The following is a 15,500-nucleotide window of genomic DNA, read 5'->3' as shown; positions in this document are numbered from 1 at the left end:
TTGATCCCTTTTCTCCTTGAAATCTCCCCATGAGCACCTCACCTCTTGAGGTTAAGCACTGCCTTCCCATTTTCGGCACCAACTTTATTTCAGTGCTTGTGTCCTTGAGAGGAGACATACCTGTGCCCCAGATCCTAAGGAGCCCCACCAAGAGCTGATGTTGGATGAAAATCATCTCCACGTCCCTCATAGTAAGAGTCATTCCAGTGAACATTTGTATCAGGCATGGGTCTAGGTCCATGGTGACCAGTCACATAGGGATGGCCAGCAGGTTCCCACTGGCTGGCTCCAGAAACCGCCCAGCAGCGCCCAGGCTGAGCCCAGGCAGCTGGCCAGGTTTGGGCCTGCATTAGGAGGGGTCTGAGAGCCACCCCTAAAGATCACCACTGGCTAGAGGCAGAGCACAGATGAGGGTGACCTGGTCATATAGGGAGGCCAGCAAGCACCCACTGGCTGACTCCAGAAACCGCCCAGCGGTGCCCAGGCTGGCTGACTGTGCAGCCTCAGGCAGGTTGCTGCTCTCTCTGGGTCTCTGTCCCCCCCACCCCCACTCATCTGCAGCAAAAGGGTCAGACCAGGGTCTGCCCAGCTTGCATTATGAGGCCCGCATGAAGGTGGGGGCGGAGAGGGGCAGAGGGCATGGCCCCCAGGAGCCCAGCTGCCTCAGGGGCAGAACCATCCCCTCTGAGGCTGGCACTTTGCTGCTACTTCTCACCCCCACCCCCACCCCCCACCCCTGGGTTAGTGGTACCCCCGCCCCCATCTGATAGGGCCACAGTGAGGGGGACTGGTTTTGGTCTCCGGAGCAACTGTACGACATCACTCAGTTAAGAAAACGCCAGCCGTGCCACAGGGCCTGCCCCGTGCTCAGTAAGTGTTCAGGGGTGGGAGGCCAGCTCCATCAATCGTCCAGGACCCCCCCACCCCAGCCTGCTCATCTTGGACGGTGGGGGTGCTCACCCCTGCCTTTGGCCGGTCCCCCCTCCTCTCAGGCCTTATCTTCCTCTTGATGGGTGGGAGACCCTGGGGTGGGGAGTGGGACTCAGTCCTGAGCGGCTGGTGACTGGAAGGTCCCCTCCCACCCTGTCGCTGGTGGGCACCGAGGCTGCCTCAGAGCCTTGTTCCAGAGCAGGCTGGTTGGGTTTGAGGATCCAAGGGGTGCTTTCAAGCAAGCTGAGAGCTTCCCAATAACCCCTGGCATGGCCCCGGGCCCGGGAAACCTGCTGGTGGGCCGCCGAAAGCCAGGCCTCCTCAGGGTTTGTGCTTCTTGTCTGTGAAGAAGAGCCTCCGGAGCTTGTCAGGCTGCAAGGAAGGACAGGATGCTGGAGCATGGGTCCCTGGACAGGGCGGGGAAAGCCAGGCTCAGAGGTCCCTGCGCAGGGACTGGGAGCTGGGGCCCAAGGCCAGAGAAAGGCCAAGTCGGAATGCAAATGGCTAGTTGCTCCACAGTCCCTCATGGTGCCAGAAACTCCCTCCAGCCCTCTGGTTTGGATGAAGGACTCGCTCTCTCTCACCGCCCTTCCTTCACTGGGTCTCCGGGGGTCCCCACCCTAGCCCTCTCTGCCTCAGCCACACCCTAGGTAGGATGGGGGGTGGGGTGTATGTGGTGCCTTTAGGACCCAGAAGGACTTTGCAGCCAGAGGAGGAGCAGACGTGGGATGTTGCTTACGTAGTTCTTAGAAGGACTGTCCACAGGCAGGATCTGCGGTCCTGGGAGTCAGGACCTCAGAGGCTGTCTTGAACCAGGGGAGTTCCCTGTCCTGGGGTGTGTGGGTACAACCCTGCCCTGAGGGAGGAGCTGGCAGAGCTTCTGGTGAAGGCCTTTCATCTGGGAGTTCAGGGTTTTACTGTTCAGGCCGGGAGAGGAGGTCTGCACATGCTGGAGACCTGAGGCTGCCGCCTTGAGGAGGGGGCTCGCCTGGCTCATCGGCTCCAGGTACGGGCAAGTACACTGGGGTGAACCCTCAGGAGGGTTCCTCTGCCTCCCTGGGAACTCTGACCCCCTCCCTCCATCCTCCTGGTCTTTGCTTCCTCCTTTCTCCTTTCTTAGTCAGAAGCCCCCAGGAATAACAGTTATCCATTGACAGCTGTCTCTGGGCTGTATCCTGAGCACATAGGGATGGCTAGCATCATCTCCTGGGCAGCCACCCCTGGACACAGCACAGGACAAGCCCATTTTACAGATGAGGAGATGGAGATAGATCCTGGGTAGATGCTAAATAAGAATACAGGATGTCCAGCTAAATTTGAACTTCAGATAAATAAGGAATAATTGCAGTATTGGTAACTATGCTAAAAAAAAACATTACTCATTGTTTATCTGAAATTCAGATTAACTGGGTGTGTTGTATTTTATCTTGCTGAATCTGGTGATCTTAGTTGCATGGGAAACTATTTTGCCCAAAGCCACATGGGTAGGGAGTGCCTGAGCCATGAAAAGGGACAAGGCAAGTCAAACCTGGAGCCAGGGTCCTTGTCCGCCTCTCTGAGGCTCTGAGACCCCTGCAGTGGCAGGGGCCCTGCCACAGAGAAAGACTTGAGAAGGGCCTGAAAGTTCCCATCTTACATCCAAACCTAACCTCTGCCTCTCCCACTATCTCCAAGCAGAAGTCAGGGCTGGGAAGTTCTGGGTGTGGTGCTGACCTGACCCACCCTGTCTAAGGGCCACAGGTTCCCTCCTTCACCAGCAGCTCCCTGAAGGCTGGCGGCCACCCCGCCCCTCCCTAGAGCCCACCACCAGCAGCTCCCTGAGGGCTGGCGGCCAACCCGCCCCTCCCTAGAGCCCACCTTGTGTGTCCGTCCGGCCTCCTTGCTCCTGGCTGCTTGGATCTGTGTGTCCGTCCAGCCTCCTTGCTCCTGGCTGCTTGCTCCTGGGATTTGTTCATAGGTGTGTCTGGGTTCTGGGAGCTCCGGGACCCCCGAGATCCTTTCATAACCACAGTCCGTGAACCCTGAAAGCTTGCTGTATGTAGGGCTCATCCCAGGATAGGGGGTCCTGGCCGGGCCCCCCCAGCAGACTGCAATCTGCTCATAGGCACTGCCGCCTTCTTTACATGGCACATCCCTGGCATCCTCTGGGAGGTCTTCTGTCCAGATGGACTCGTAAGTGTCTGCACAACTGCTCTCGGAGCAGGGCTGGGCCCCACGGCTCAGATTTGGAGACCCGTGGCTCCAGGTAGCCCCTGAGGATCCCGAGGCCTCAGAACTGGAGGGCAGGAGGAGGCCCCAAGAAGTGGGAGACATCCTAGGACCCTGGTCTGGGCTCACCCCAGAGAGTGCAGGTCCTGGGCCATTGGGCTTATTCTGGCTTCCGTCTGACAGTCTCCTTGGGGCCTCCTTGCCTGGAGAGCAGGCCTGGCTGCCACTTGGAACCAGCCCCTGCCAGCCAGGTACATCTGTGCCCAGGCCTAGCCGTGCCTGGTTCATCTTCCTCAGGTCTGCGTAGATGGTGTCAGTGGAGCCTCCAAAAGAGTTGCTCAGAAGGGACGCTGTCCTCTCCGGGAGAGGGGGCACCTTGACAGGGGCCTGGAGAGAGGGACAGAACTGCTGAAAGGTTACCCTGCCACCAGGCTGTCCTCAGTTAAAGTGAAGCTCACTCAGAGAAGCCAAGGCCCCTGGCCTTGGACTCACTTAACTGACTGTTATGTGCAGGGGTTGGTGGACATTTGGGGTCCCTGCCAGCTTCGTGTTCTAGGACCCCTGAGTATGGTCCTTACATTGGCATTCAAGGTCAGGGGCCGTGAGCTCTACCTCCCACCGGAGATCATCCTGTCCTGCTCCTCTCTCCCTTGCCCCCCAGAGAGACCCCTGCATTCACCCACTTACTGCTCCCTTCCCCTTCAGAATGGGCCACCCTCAAGTCCATCAATTGTGTTTTTACTCAACAAATATTTAGTAAGAACTGTGTAGACACTGTCCCAGGTGTCAAGGGCTCCATAATGAGCAAGACCACCTCTTGGGGGTTTACATTCTAACCTGGAGATGGGCAACACACTACTGTTTTTGCTCAATGTGGTTGATGTAATACATGATATAATAGCATGCATGCTTATTCGCTCAGTCATGTCTCACTCTCTGCAACCCTATGGACTGTAGTCCGCCAGGCTCCTCTGCCTGTCAGGTTTTTCCAGCAAGAATACTGGAGTGGGGTGCCATATCCTTCTCCAGAGGATCTTCCTGACCCAGGGATCGAACCTGCATCTCTTGTGTCTCCTGCATCGGCAGGTGGACTCTTTACCACTGTGCCACCTTGGAAGCACCCCCATATAATACTGTATCACAAGATAATATACTGTCAGCTCATGATCAGTACTATGAAGAACAAAGCTGAGGCATGGGATAGGGACAATGGCAGGTGGGAGAGGGGATATTTTCCATAGTTTAGGTGGTCCTTTCTGAGGAGAGGGCATTTAAGCAGAGAATGGCATGCAGTGAGAGTAGTAGCCATGTGGATATCTGGTGGGAAGAGTATTCCAGGCAGTGGGTCAGCAAGTGCAAAGGCCCTGAGGTGGGAACAAGGCTGGTGTGTTCAAGGAAGATCCAAAGGCCAGTGAGGTTAGAGGAAAGTGAAGAAGGAAGAGAGGTAGCAGGGCACCTGAGGAGGCTCTTGTGAACCCTGGTGAAGCTTTCAGATTTTATTTTAAACAAGAGGAGAAGCCCTCGACATTCTGTGATCTGATCTGCATTTTAAAAAAAGTCTTCTCTGTGAGTCCCTCCTGCAAAGTGCTATGGAGAATAAAGTACTGACTCACAGGCACCCCACTCTATAGTTTACAAAGGGATTTTTTCAGACATTTTATATCCATTCCTTCATTCGAGTCTCACTGGAACCTCAGGATTGACAAACTGAGACTCAGAGAGGTTATGGGACTTGACTAAAGTCACTCAGCCAGAAAGGCCAAGCCAAGGATTGAACCAAATCCAGCTAGCAGAGGCAGGCATGGGTGAACCAGTGGGTGATTCCAAACTGGGCTGCTCCTCTCCCAGAGGGCCTGGTAGTCAGCCTCCGCAGCCTGAGGGGCTGGCTGGGGAGGCCACTCCAGGCCTGACTGTGGGCGTGACACCCACATTCCTGGTCTAGCAACCCTGACCCTCAGTGGCCCAGAATCCTCCTTACCTCCTTGCTTTCTTCCTCAGAGAGATTCCGGGGACTTGCCTCCAGAGAGGCAGGGGGGCTGCTGGCCTTCTCTGGTGAGTATTCCAGGCTAGGATTAGTTTGATGCAGGCCCAGGGTGATGGCGTCATAGAGATCATTGTCCTCCATCTGGGTGGTGGAGACACAGCAGGTGTGTGGTCACACACCCCTGGCTGGCCTCTAGCCTCCTGCCAGACTGCTGGCCAGAGCCGGAAACATTCCCACCAGGTCCCAGGCCTCAGCTACAAAGCTGTCTCCTCCCAGGACCCTGCACTGAGTGCCCGTGGGTGGCAGAAAATAGAGAAGGCAAAGAAAGGCATGTGGTCCAGTGGGACACCCCTGGCCTGGGCACTCTGCCCTACCCCCCACCCCCACCCCAAGGAAGAGGGGTACCTACCCGGGGGCAGGCAGCAGACAGGGACTCCCCGAAGGGCTCAAACTGCACCTCCTGGTAATGGCGCACGAGTTCTGCCAGGGTGCCGTGGCTCTGGGTGTCCCCTGAGATGAGGTAGCGCCGGTTTCGGAGCTGGTTGATGACAAAGTGTCGGCAGCGGTCACTGCCCCTGCAACACAAGGACAACTGGCAGCTCTGCCTTGGCCCAGGGCCGGAGCTGACCCGGGGCCACGCTGCCCTCTGGGGCCTTGAGGTGCTCCTCTGGAAAGTAGGACTTGACATCCAACAAGCCCAGCCTTGCTGGTGATGGGGAGCTAGGGAGTGGCGTTCCAACCCTCCCCCCCACCTCCCCCTCCATCGCCCCCACCCCGCTTCCCCTGCAGCATCAGTCAGGGAGGGAAAGGGCAGGTTAAGTGAGGCACTCAGCTTGGGGCTCGGATGCAAAATGTAAAGGGGTGACACAGATTCAGCAATCAGGACAACTAGTTATGCAATATTTTAGAAAGTCAAAATTAATAACAAAATATCCATGATGAGTAAAACTTCTGTCTTAAAGATGAGGTCTGACCCCACACTTGCACACCTTGGCCTCACTCCTCTTACCTGAATTCCAGCCAGATGGAAAAGATGGAATTACAGCTCCCATCTCCCCCAGCCTATAAAGTCCCACCCTCTTCATTTTCCTTTTTTATGGAAGAGTATTGGGCTTCCCTGGTGGCTCAGTGGTAAAGAATCTGCCTGCCAATGCAGGAGACTGCAGGTTCAATCCCTGGGTGGGGAAGATCCCCCAGAGGAGGAAACAGCAACCCACTCCAGTATTCTTGCCTGGGAAATCCCACGGACAGAGGAGACTGGCGGGGTTGCATGGGGTCCCAAAAATGTCCGTGGGCTCACAAAGAGGCAGACACGACTTAGTAACTAAACAGTAAGGGTAAACACAGTGAAGGGCACACATCCTAAGTGTGCCACTCAATGAATTTCCCATGTAACCACCACCTCGAGGAAAACACAATATTTCCAGTTCCCCAGAAGACTGTCTTATGGCCCCTTCCAGAGTAGCCATCACCCTGACCCCCATCGTCACAGATCAGTTTTGCTCATTATGGAAATTTGCATAAATAGAATCATATTTTTTTCATGTCCATGTAGAATTAGCTTCTTTCCCCCCCCCCACTGATAGGTAGTATTCCATTTAATTTAAATATCCACAATGTATCCATTCTGCTGATGGACATTTAGATGATTTCCACATCTGGGCTGCTATAAATGAAGTTACTCTGAACATTTTTGTACATGGCTTTTTGCTGAATATATGTATTCACTACTATTGAGAATATCCCAGGACGGAGAGTTGGTGGGCCTGGGATACACTTATGCTTAGCTTTAGTAGAGTATGCCAAATTGTTTTCTAAAATCATTGCCAAGAATGAGAGTTACAGTTGCTCTGTGTCTTCACAAACTGTTTAGTAGCCTCTGTTTTTCTACTGTAACCAGCAGTTCATTGTGGTTTTAGTTTCTATTTCCCTGATCACTAAAGCTGCTGAACTGTCCTTTTTAGACCCTCTTTTACGAAGTGCCTCTATTTTGCCTGTGTTGTCTTTGTCTTACTGATTTGCAGGAGTTCTTCATATATTCTTGATATGAATCCTTTATTAGGTGTATGTATTACTATACAAAACCTCTCCGGCACTGTGGCTTGTCCTTTTATTCACAGAATGTTATCTTTTGATTAATAAGAGTTCTCAATTTTAAGAAACTCAATTTGTTAAGCTTCTCTGTCAGTACTTTGGGGTTTAAGAAATCTTTGCCTACCACAAAATCATGAAAAATGTTTCCCATGTTTTCCTTTATAAGTGTATTGTTTTGCTGTTCTCACTTGAATCTATGATCCATCTAGAATTATTTAAATTTTGTGTATGAAGTGAGGTGGGGGTCATTTTTTTCCATTTAGATATCCAATTACTCCCACACCACTTATTGAAAAGACCAGCCTTCCCCCATCCCTCACCCCTGAACTACAGTGGACATTTGTTGCAAATCAGGTAAACCAAATGTGGACATTTGTTGCAAATCAGGTAAACCATGTGGGGGTCTGTTTCTGGATTCCTTGATCTATTTGTGTATCTGCAAGGAACCCCACTTTTATCTCTTTAATGAGTTGGTGTTCCACCCAAGATCATGTTTGAATAATAATAATTTTAAAAAAGCCCTGATGCTGAAAAGACATTGAAAACTGCTGAGTCTGTATATTTCTAAATGCTGAGGACTGTATCAGGGACACAGAATAACAATAACTATTTTAATAACGAGTAACAGTTATTTATTTACTATGTTCTGGACACTGTACTAGCACTTTTAAAGTTCTAAATTCATTAAACCCATTCAACAATTATATGAAGTAAATACTCCAATATTACCATTTTACAGATGAGGAAACATAGGTTCAGAGAGGCAGAGTAACTTGCTCAAGGTCAGGATTTGAACTGGGACAGTCAGAACAGATGATAATTTTGAATCTGAATCTGAGACCTTTGAGAGTTTCCCTGGAGCCCCAGCCTGCCTCCCTCCCTAACTGGGGATTGGTGGCAGGGGGAACTTCTTTCTTTTTCTGCCTTCCCCCTCGCAACCTACTCTAGGGTCAGGCTCTGACATCACCACCTCTGACTTCATCCTGGCTATCTTGTCTCCTCGTCTCTAGGACCATTGCCTTACACTAGTCTAGATTTCATCATCGAGCCCAGACCTCACCCCTCTGTGGTCCCCACTGCCCCCACACCTCCAGTATCTGTCTTGAGTCCTCCTTCCATAGGCTGCCTGCAGGTTCCTTGCAAAACCTAAGTCTGATCCGATGACCCTTCATTGTCTACGGACATAGCCCGGCATCCAAGGCTATCCTGAACTGCCCCCTGCCCTCCTCTCCAGGCACTGCGCCACTGGGACCATGCATCCTTCTGCACCCAGCAACTCGTGGGCTCCCCAACACCTTGGTCTGCCTTGTCTCTCTTCTTTTGCACAGGCAGTTTAACCTGCTGGAAATGCCTTCCTAACCCCCAATCACACCTCCTTTCCTGCCCAGCAAGTTGCTTTCTTCCTTCTATCCTGGACTCAAAATTCACCTCTGTGAACCTTCCCCAGTCTTCCATCAGGAGGAGGTTCTCCCCTGCCCGCCCCTCTGACTCACCCCCTTGAAGGCAGAGGCTTCTCTTAGTATATGGCCAGCACTGCTCAGAATGTCTGATGGACATGGTTGGATGAGTCAGGGAGTAAGGGCCTGGGGAAATCCCAGCAGTGTGGGCTGGTGAAGACTTGGAGCTTATCTGCAAGGCTGGCTTGTGGGAGCTGGAGCCTGCTTGCCTGCCCTTGGCAGAGGGCTTCCTCTCTTACCTGTAGGACAAGATGTAGCCGGTGGCCCGGTCACTGAGGCGGATGAGGAAGGAGCCAAGAGCTTTGTCCCTGAGCAGCTGCTCTGTCTTCCTGGGCAGAGGACATGCCATTAGCCAGGGCTGGGTCCCCACAACAGCAGCAGGAGTAGCCCCAAAGTCAGACCCGCCTCAGGGTCCCTGCCAGCCATGCCCCAGACCCAGAGCAGAGACCTCCAGACCTTTATAGAGAACTCCCTCAGAACTTCGGCTGGTCCTGTGGCCTGTCTGGGCTCAGTCAAGCAAATTCAAGACTCAGTCTGGTGCTGGGTTGGAGTCCTGAAGTCACATACATTGCCCCACTTACAGCCTCACCAGTAGGCACAATAGCCACTGCCCCTTTCCACCTGAATGGCCCTATAGCAAGAAGGAATCCATATAGTGGGAGATGTTCAGTTTTGTGGAGCCTTGCCTCAGGATTGCTGTGTACAGCCACGTGGACAATTGCTGCACAGTTGTGCAGGATGTGTACTGCGCAAGAGTTTCTGCAGGGAGAAGGTGCTATTATATCTGGAGCCTGACCATGTGAGCAACTCTTAGGTTCTCATCTCCCTCCCTTGCACATCCCCTTCAACCCCAGGCAACTATGGATACTGCTAAATAATGCCAAGTATTCTGGAGGCATGGTGGAAAATTCCAGCTGTCTTCTGGTTTGGCAGTACATAGACCAAATAGTTCCTCACCCACTTATTCACCAAATACTGAGTGCCTGCCCTATGCAGGATTAACTACAGATTTTCCAGAGTTCAGTACTAAATGAAAATCTGGAGCCTCTCAGTTAAAAAGTAAGAATTTCAACATGGGGACTGCAGTGTACTCGGCCAAGAATAGGGCCCTTCTGAGCAAAGGGCCCCATGTTATAATATGAGTTGATGCCAGCGAAGTTGGCCCTGGTTCAGTGCTAAGTGCTGGGCCGGGAGGAGCCAACGGCTGGCCACATTTGTCATTCCTTCAGCAAGTGATTGGAGATCCACCCCAATCAGAAAGCCAGCCCCCACCTTTTGGCCTTTATTCCTAGAGTAACTGTATATCCAGGGTTGCCTGGGACAGTACCCACTTAAAACAGGTCTCCTAGTAAATTCTCCACTTACTAATAGTGTTCTGGTTTGGATGATAAATGAAACAGCACCCCTAGTAATTCATCAAGGTATTCAGAGCTAGTCTGAATGCATTCTGATCCAGCCTGCCGCCCCCCGCCCCCCCGCCCCGCCTCTGCTTTTCTGGCAACCTGGCAGCCCCAGCAAACTCATAGCAGGGGGCCAAGGCCTTCACCCACCTTGCCCATGGAAGCAGTCGTCAGAGAACTTGGTGCTCCTAAGTCTGCTTCCCCACCCACTGCCTCCTGGGGTCCCTGCCTCCCCCACGGAGAAGGCCAGGGCCAATCTGGTCCCAGATCATTTTTTTGGCCCTGAGGGGCTATCAGCCACGCTGGGCGTGTGGACAGGGACAGCCTTACTTGCGGGTGATGAATCCGTGGAACCAGGGGGGCAGGGCTCCGTTCTGCAGAATGAGGGGGGCTTGCGTCTCCATGAACCAGCTCAGGGCCAGCTCCTGCAGCTCAGCCAGGGCCTGTCTGTCCCCAGCCCCCTCGGGCCCCCTGCCCAGGCTGAGCTGCCTGAGGTGGGCCTCCATTCTGGCGAGCACTGAGGTGGAAGCAGAGCCCAGACCACCCGCACGCCTCTATATCTGTGTGCGCCTGATGGACTGACGGCTCATTTGCCTGAGTCCATGCCCTCTGCAACCACCCACGGCACACAGGAGCCCCATTGTCAGTTCTGACAATGTGTGGGCTGGTCCCCCTCTCTGATGCTCCGAGGCGGGGCACCTTGGCTGGCTGGGGGCGCTGGGGAGGGTCACATTAGCAGCTAGACAGGCCCGGGGTGGGGGGGTATCCCTGACTTCCTGGCTGGCAGATGAGGCGCACACTGGGTTTGGCCCCTTCCCCCAACCTCCGGTCTTTGTCTTGGCTAAAGACCAGACTCTGGCTAAAGGCCAGGCACTGCCACTCTTAGCAAAGTGGTGAATTTAAATTCTACTTATCCTTCCTTCATGGAGGCCACTTGCATTTTGGTGAGGTTCCGTGCTGGTGAATTCCTCCTTCTACTCAAACTTTACTGCCTACTGTGTGCTACATACTTGTGGGCCCTGGGAATAAAGCAGTAATCCAAAGAGCATGTTGACTTGTGGCACATATATTCTAGTGGAAGGAGACAGGCAATAGACAAATACATATGTAGAATATGGTGTCAACTGTAATAAGCACTCCAAAAAGAGAGGAAGAAGATGAATGGGTGTGTTATTTAGATGGGGGGTCAGAGTTGGGGGAAGTCTTGTCCAGAAGGTTCCATTGGAGCAGCAAAAGAGGCCAGGCTGGTGGCTGGGGAAGAGATGCTGCTCTCAGAAGAGAGAAAAGCAAGCGCAAAGACTATGAAGTGGGCCTCTGCTCTCTTATCCCCTAGCAGGGCTGCCATAAGGCCTTTGAGAGGAAGCAGTGAACCAGATAGGGCCCAGGATATTTGTTCATGCAAACATCCCTGAACTTTTATTTTTTTTTTTTTTTTTTTTTTTTTTTTTCTTTTTTTTTTTTTTTTTTTTTAAATTTTTTTATTAGTTGGAGGCTAATTACTTCACAACATTTCAGTGGGTTTTGTCATACATTGATATGAATCAGCCATAGATTTACACTTATTCCCCATCCCGATCCCCCCTCCCACCTCCCTCTTCATCCGACTCCTCTGGGTCTTCCCAGTGCACCAGGCCCGAGCACTTGTCTCATGCATCCCACCTGGGCTGGTGATCTGTTTCACCATAGATAGTATACATGCTGTTCTTTTGAAACATCCCACCCTCACATTCTCCCACAGAGTTCAAAAGTCTGTTCTGTATTTCTGTGTCTCTTTTTCTGTTTTGCATATAGGGTTATCATTACCATCTTTCTAAATTCCATATATATGTGTTAGTATGCTGTAATGTTCTTTATCTTTCTGGCTTACTTCACTCTGTATAATGGGCTCCAGTTTCATCCATCTCATTAGGACTGATTCAAATGAATTCTTTTTGACAGCTGAGTAATATTCCATGGTGTATATGTACCACAGCTTCCTTATCCATTCATCTGCTGATGGGCATCTAGGTTGCTTCCATGTCCTGGCTATTATAAACAGTGCTGCAATGAACATTGGGGTGCACGTGTCTCTTTCAGATCTGGTTTCCTCAGTGTGTATGCCCAAAAGTGGGATTGCTGGGTCATATGGCAGTTCTATTTCCAATTTTTTAAGGAATCTCCACACTGTTTTCCATAGTGGCTGTACTAGTTTGCATTCCCACCAACAGTGTAAGAGGGTTCCCTTTTCTCCACACCCTCTCCAGCATTTATTGCTTGTAGTCTTTTGGATAGCAGCCATCCTGACTGGCGTGTAATGGTACCTCATTGTGGTTTTGATTTGCATTTCTCTAATAATGAGTGATGTTGAGCACCTTTTCATGTGTTTGTTAGCCATCTGTATGTCTTCTTTGGAGAAATGTCTGTTTAGTTCTTTGGCCCATTTTTTGATTGGGTCATTTATTTTTCTGGAATTGAGCTTCAGGAGTTGCTTGTATATTTTTGAGATTAATCCTTTGTCTGTTTCTTCATTTGCTATTATTTTCTCCCAATCTGACGGCTGTCTTTTCACCTTACTTATAGTTTCCTTTGTAGTGCAAAAGCTTTTAAGTTTCATTAGATCCCATTTGTTTAGTTTTGCTTTTATTTCCAATATTCTGGGAGGTGGGTCATAGAGGATCTTGCTGTGATTTATGTCAGAGAGTGTTTTGCCTATGTTCTCCTCTAGGAGTTTTATAGTTTCTGGTCTTACATTTAGATCTTTAATCCATTTTGAGTTTATTTTTGTGTATGGTGTTAGAAAGTGTTCTAGTTTCATTCTTTTACAAGTGGTTGACCAGTTTTCCCAGCACCACTTGTTAAAGAGGTTGTCTTTTTTCCATTGTATATCCTTGCCTCCTTTGTCAAAGATAAGGTGTCCATAGGTTCGTGGATTTATCTCTGGGCTTTCTATTCTGTTCCATTGATCTATATTTCTGTCTTTGTGCCAGTACCATACTGTCTTGATGACTGTGGCTTTGTAGTAGAGTCTGAAGTCAGGCAGGTTGATTCCTCCAGTTCCATTCTTCTTTCTCAAGATTACTTTGGCTATTCGAGGTTTTTTGTATTTCCATACAAATTGTGAAATTCTTTGGTCTAGTTCTGTGAAAAATACCGTTGGTAGCTTGATAGGGATTGCATTGAATCTATAGATTGCTTTGGGTAGAATAGCCATTTTGACAATATTGATTCTTCCAATCCATGAACACGGTATGTTTCTCCATCTGTTTGTGTCCTCTTTGATTTCTTTCATCAGTGTTTTATAGTTTTCTATGTATAGGTCTTTTGTTTCTTTAGGTAGATATACTCCTAAGTATTTTATTCTTTTTGTTGCAATGGTGAATGGTATTGTTTCCTTAATTTCTCTTTCTGTTTTTTCATTGTTAGTATATAGGAATGCAAGGGATTTCTGTGTGTTAATTTTATATCCTGCAACTTTACTATATTCATTGATTAGTTCTAGTAATTTTCTGGTAGAGTCTTTAGGGTTTTCTATGTAGAGGATCATGTCATCTGCAAACAGTGAGAGTTTCACTTCTTCTTTTCCTATCTGGATTCCTTTTACTTCTTTTTCTGCTCTGATTGCTGTGGCCAGAACTTCCAACACTATGTTGAACAGTAGTGGTGACAGTGGGCACCCTTGTCTTGTTCCTGATTTCAGGGGGAATGCTTTCAATTTTTCACCATTGAGGGTGATGCTTGCTGTGGGTTTGTCATATATGGCTTTTATAATGTTGAGGTATGTTCCTTCTATTCCTGCTTTTTGGAGAGTTTTAATCATAAATGAGTGTTGAATTTTGTCAAAGGCTTTCTCTGCATCTATTGAGATAATCATATGGTTTTTATCTTTCAATTTGTTAATGTGGTGTATTACGTTGATTGATTTGCGGATATTGAAGAATCCTTGCATTCCTGGGATAAAGCCCACTTGGTCGTGGTGTATGATTTTTTTAATATGTTGTTGGATTCTGTTTGCTAGAATTTTGTTAAGGATTTTTGCATCTATGTTCATCAGTGATATTGGCCTGTAGTTTTCTTTTTTTGTGGCATCTTTGTCTGGTTTTGGAATTAGGGTGATGGTGGCCTCATAGAATGAGTTTGGAAGTGTACCTTCTTCTGCAATTTTCTGGAAGAGTTTGAGTAAGGTAGGTGTTAGCTCTTCTCTAAATTTTTGGTAGAATTCAGCTGTGAAGCCATCTGGTCCTGGGCTTTTGTTTGCTGGAAGATTTTTGATTACACTTTCGATTTCCTTGCCTGTGATGGGTCTGTTAAGATCTTCTATTTCTTCCTGGTTCAGTTTTGGAAAGTTATACTTTTCTAAGAATTTGTCCATTTCATCCAAGTTGTCCATTTTATTGGCATAGAGCTGCTGGTAGTAGTCTCTTATGATCCTTTGTATTTCAGTGTTGTCTGTTGTGATCTCTCCATTTTCATTTCTAATTTTGTTAATTTGGTTCTTCTCTCTTTGCTTCTTAATGAGTCTTGCTAATGGTTTGTCAATTTTGTTTATTTTTTCAAAAAACCAGCTTTTAGCTTTGTTGATTTTTGCTATGGTCTCTTTAGTTTCTTTTGCATTTATTTCTGCCCTGATTTTTAAGATTTCTTTCCTTCTGCTAACCCTGGGGTTCTTCATTTCTTCCTTCTCTAATTGCTTTAGGTGTAGAGTTAGGTTATTTATTTGGCTTTTTTCTTGTTTCTTGATGTAAGCCTGTAATGCTATGAACTTTCCCCTTAGCACTGCTTTTACAATCCCTGAACTTTTAATGTGCTTCTGAGTTTCATAGCAGAAATCCAGACTTGGGTGATGGGGAGGCAGGGGATGTTGCAGACAGCCCACCCCAAGGATCTGGGTTAGAATCATTACACTGCCCGGGGCAGTTACTAAGTGGCTGCAGATAGCTCAGTTTTTTCATCTGTAGAATGGGAATGATTTTTAAAAAGCTACTTTCTAGACTCTAGGGCCATTATGACAACTAAATGAGATAGCACAATGGTTAAGAATAAGTTAAGTTGCTCAGTCATGTCCAATTCTTTGCGACCCATGGACTGTAGCACACCAGGCTTCCCTGTCCATCACCAACTCCTGGAGCTTGCTCAAACTCATGTCCATCGAGTCGGTGGTGCCATCCAACTGTCTCATCCTTGGTTGTCCCCTTCTCCTCCTGCCTTCAATTTCCCCAGCATCAGGGTCTTTTCAAATGAGTCACTTCTTCGCATCAGGTGGCCAAAGTCTTGGCGCTTCAGCTTTAGCATCAGTCCTTCCAATGAATATTCAAGACTGATTTCCTTTAGGATTGACTGGTTGGATCTCCTTGCAGTCCAAGGGACTCTCAAGCATCTTCTCCAACACCACAGTTCAAAAGCATCAATTCTTCAGTGCTCAGCTTTCTTTATAGTCCAACTCTCACATCC

At 49.2% G+C, this 15,500-nt stretch overlaps 1 protein-coding gene across 1 annotated transcript; it reads right to left on the bottom strand.

Annotated features, from left to right (window-relative positions):
• Positions 1-1,004: 1,004 nt before the first annotated feature.
• On the bottom strand, positions 1,005-10,898 carry SH2D7 (SH2 domain containing 7). Its single transcript, XM_043922112.1, has 6 exons — positions 10,404-10,898; positions 8,913-9,002; positions 5,532-5,697; positions 5,117-5,263; positions 2,788-3,525; positions 1,005-1,302 (listed from the first exon to the last, which is right to left on the bottom strand). The coding sequence occupies exons 1-6, from the start codon at positions 10,577-10,579 to the stop codon at positions 1,252-1,254; spliced, it is 1,368 nt and encodes a 455-aa protein (XP_043778047.1). The 5' UTR covers positions 10,580-10,898; the 3' UTR covers positions 1,005-1,251.
• Between the last annotated feature and the right edge of the window lie 4,602 nt (positions 10,899-15,500).

This window comes from Cervus elaphus, chromosome 13 (assembly GCF_910594005.1).
Source record: "Cervus elaphus chromosome 13, mCerEla1.1, whole genome shotgun sequence".
Taxonomy (NCBI): Eukaryota; Metazoa; Chordata; class Mammalia; order Artiodactyla; family Cervidae; genus Cervus; species Cervus elaphus.
The sequence above is the reverse complement of the archived record's forward strand: the minus strand, read 5'-3'. Positions and strand labels throughout refer to the sequence as shown.

Excerpts from the sequence above, each read along its gene's own strand:
- SH2D7 (XM_043922112.1), bottom strand. The coding sequence starts at position 10,579 with ATGGAGGCCCACCTCAGGCAGCTCAGCCTGGGCAGGGGGCCCGAGGGG. Across the intron at positions 5,698-8,912 it reads GGCTACATCTTGTCCTACAG|GGGCAGTGACCGCTGCCGAC; the intron begins GTAAGAGAGGAA and ends CTTGTGTTGCAG. Across the intron at positions 1,303-2,787 it reads AGGCCGGACGGACACACAAG|CCTGACAAGCTCCGGAGGCT; the intron begins GTGGGCTCTAGG and ends CCTTCCTTGCAG.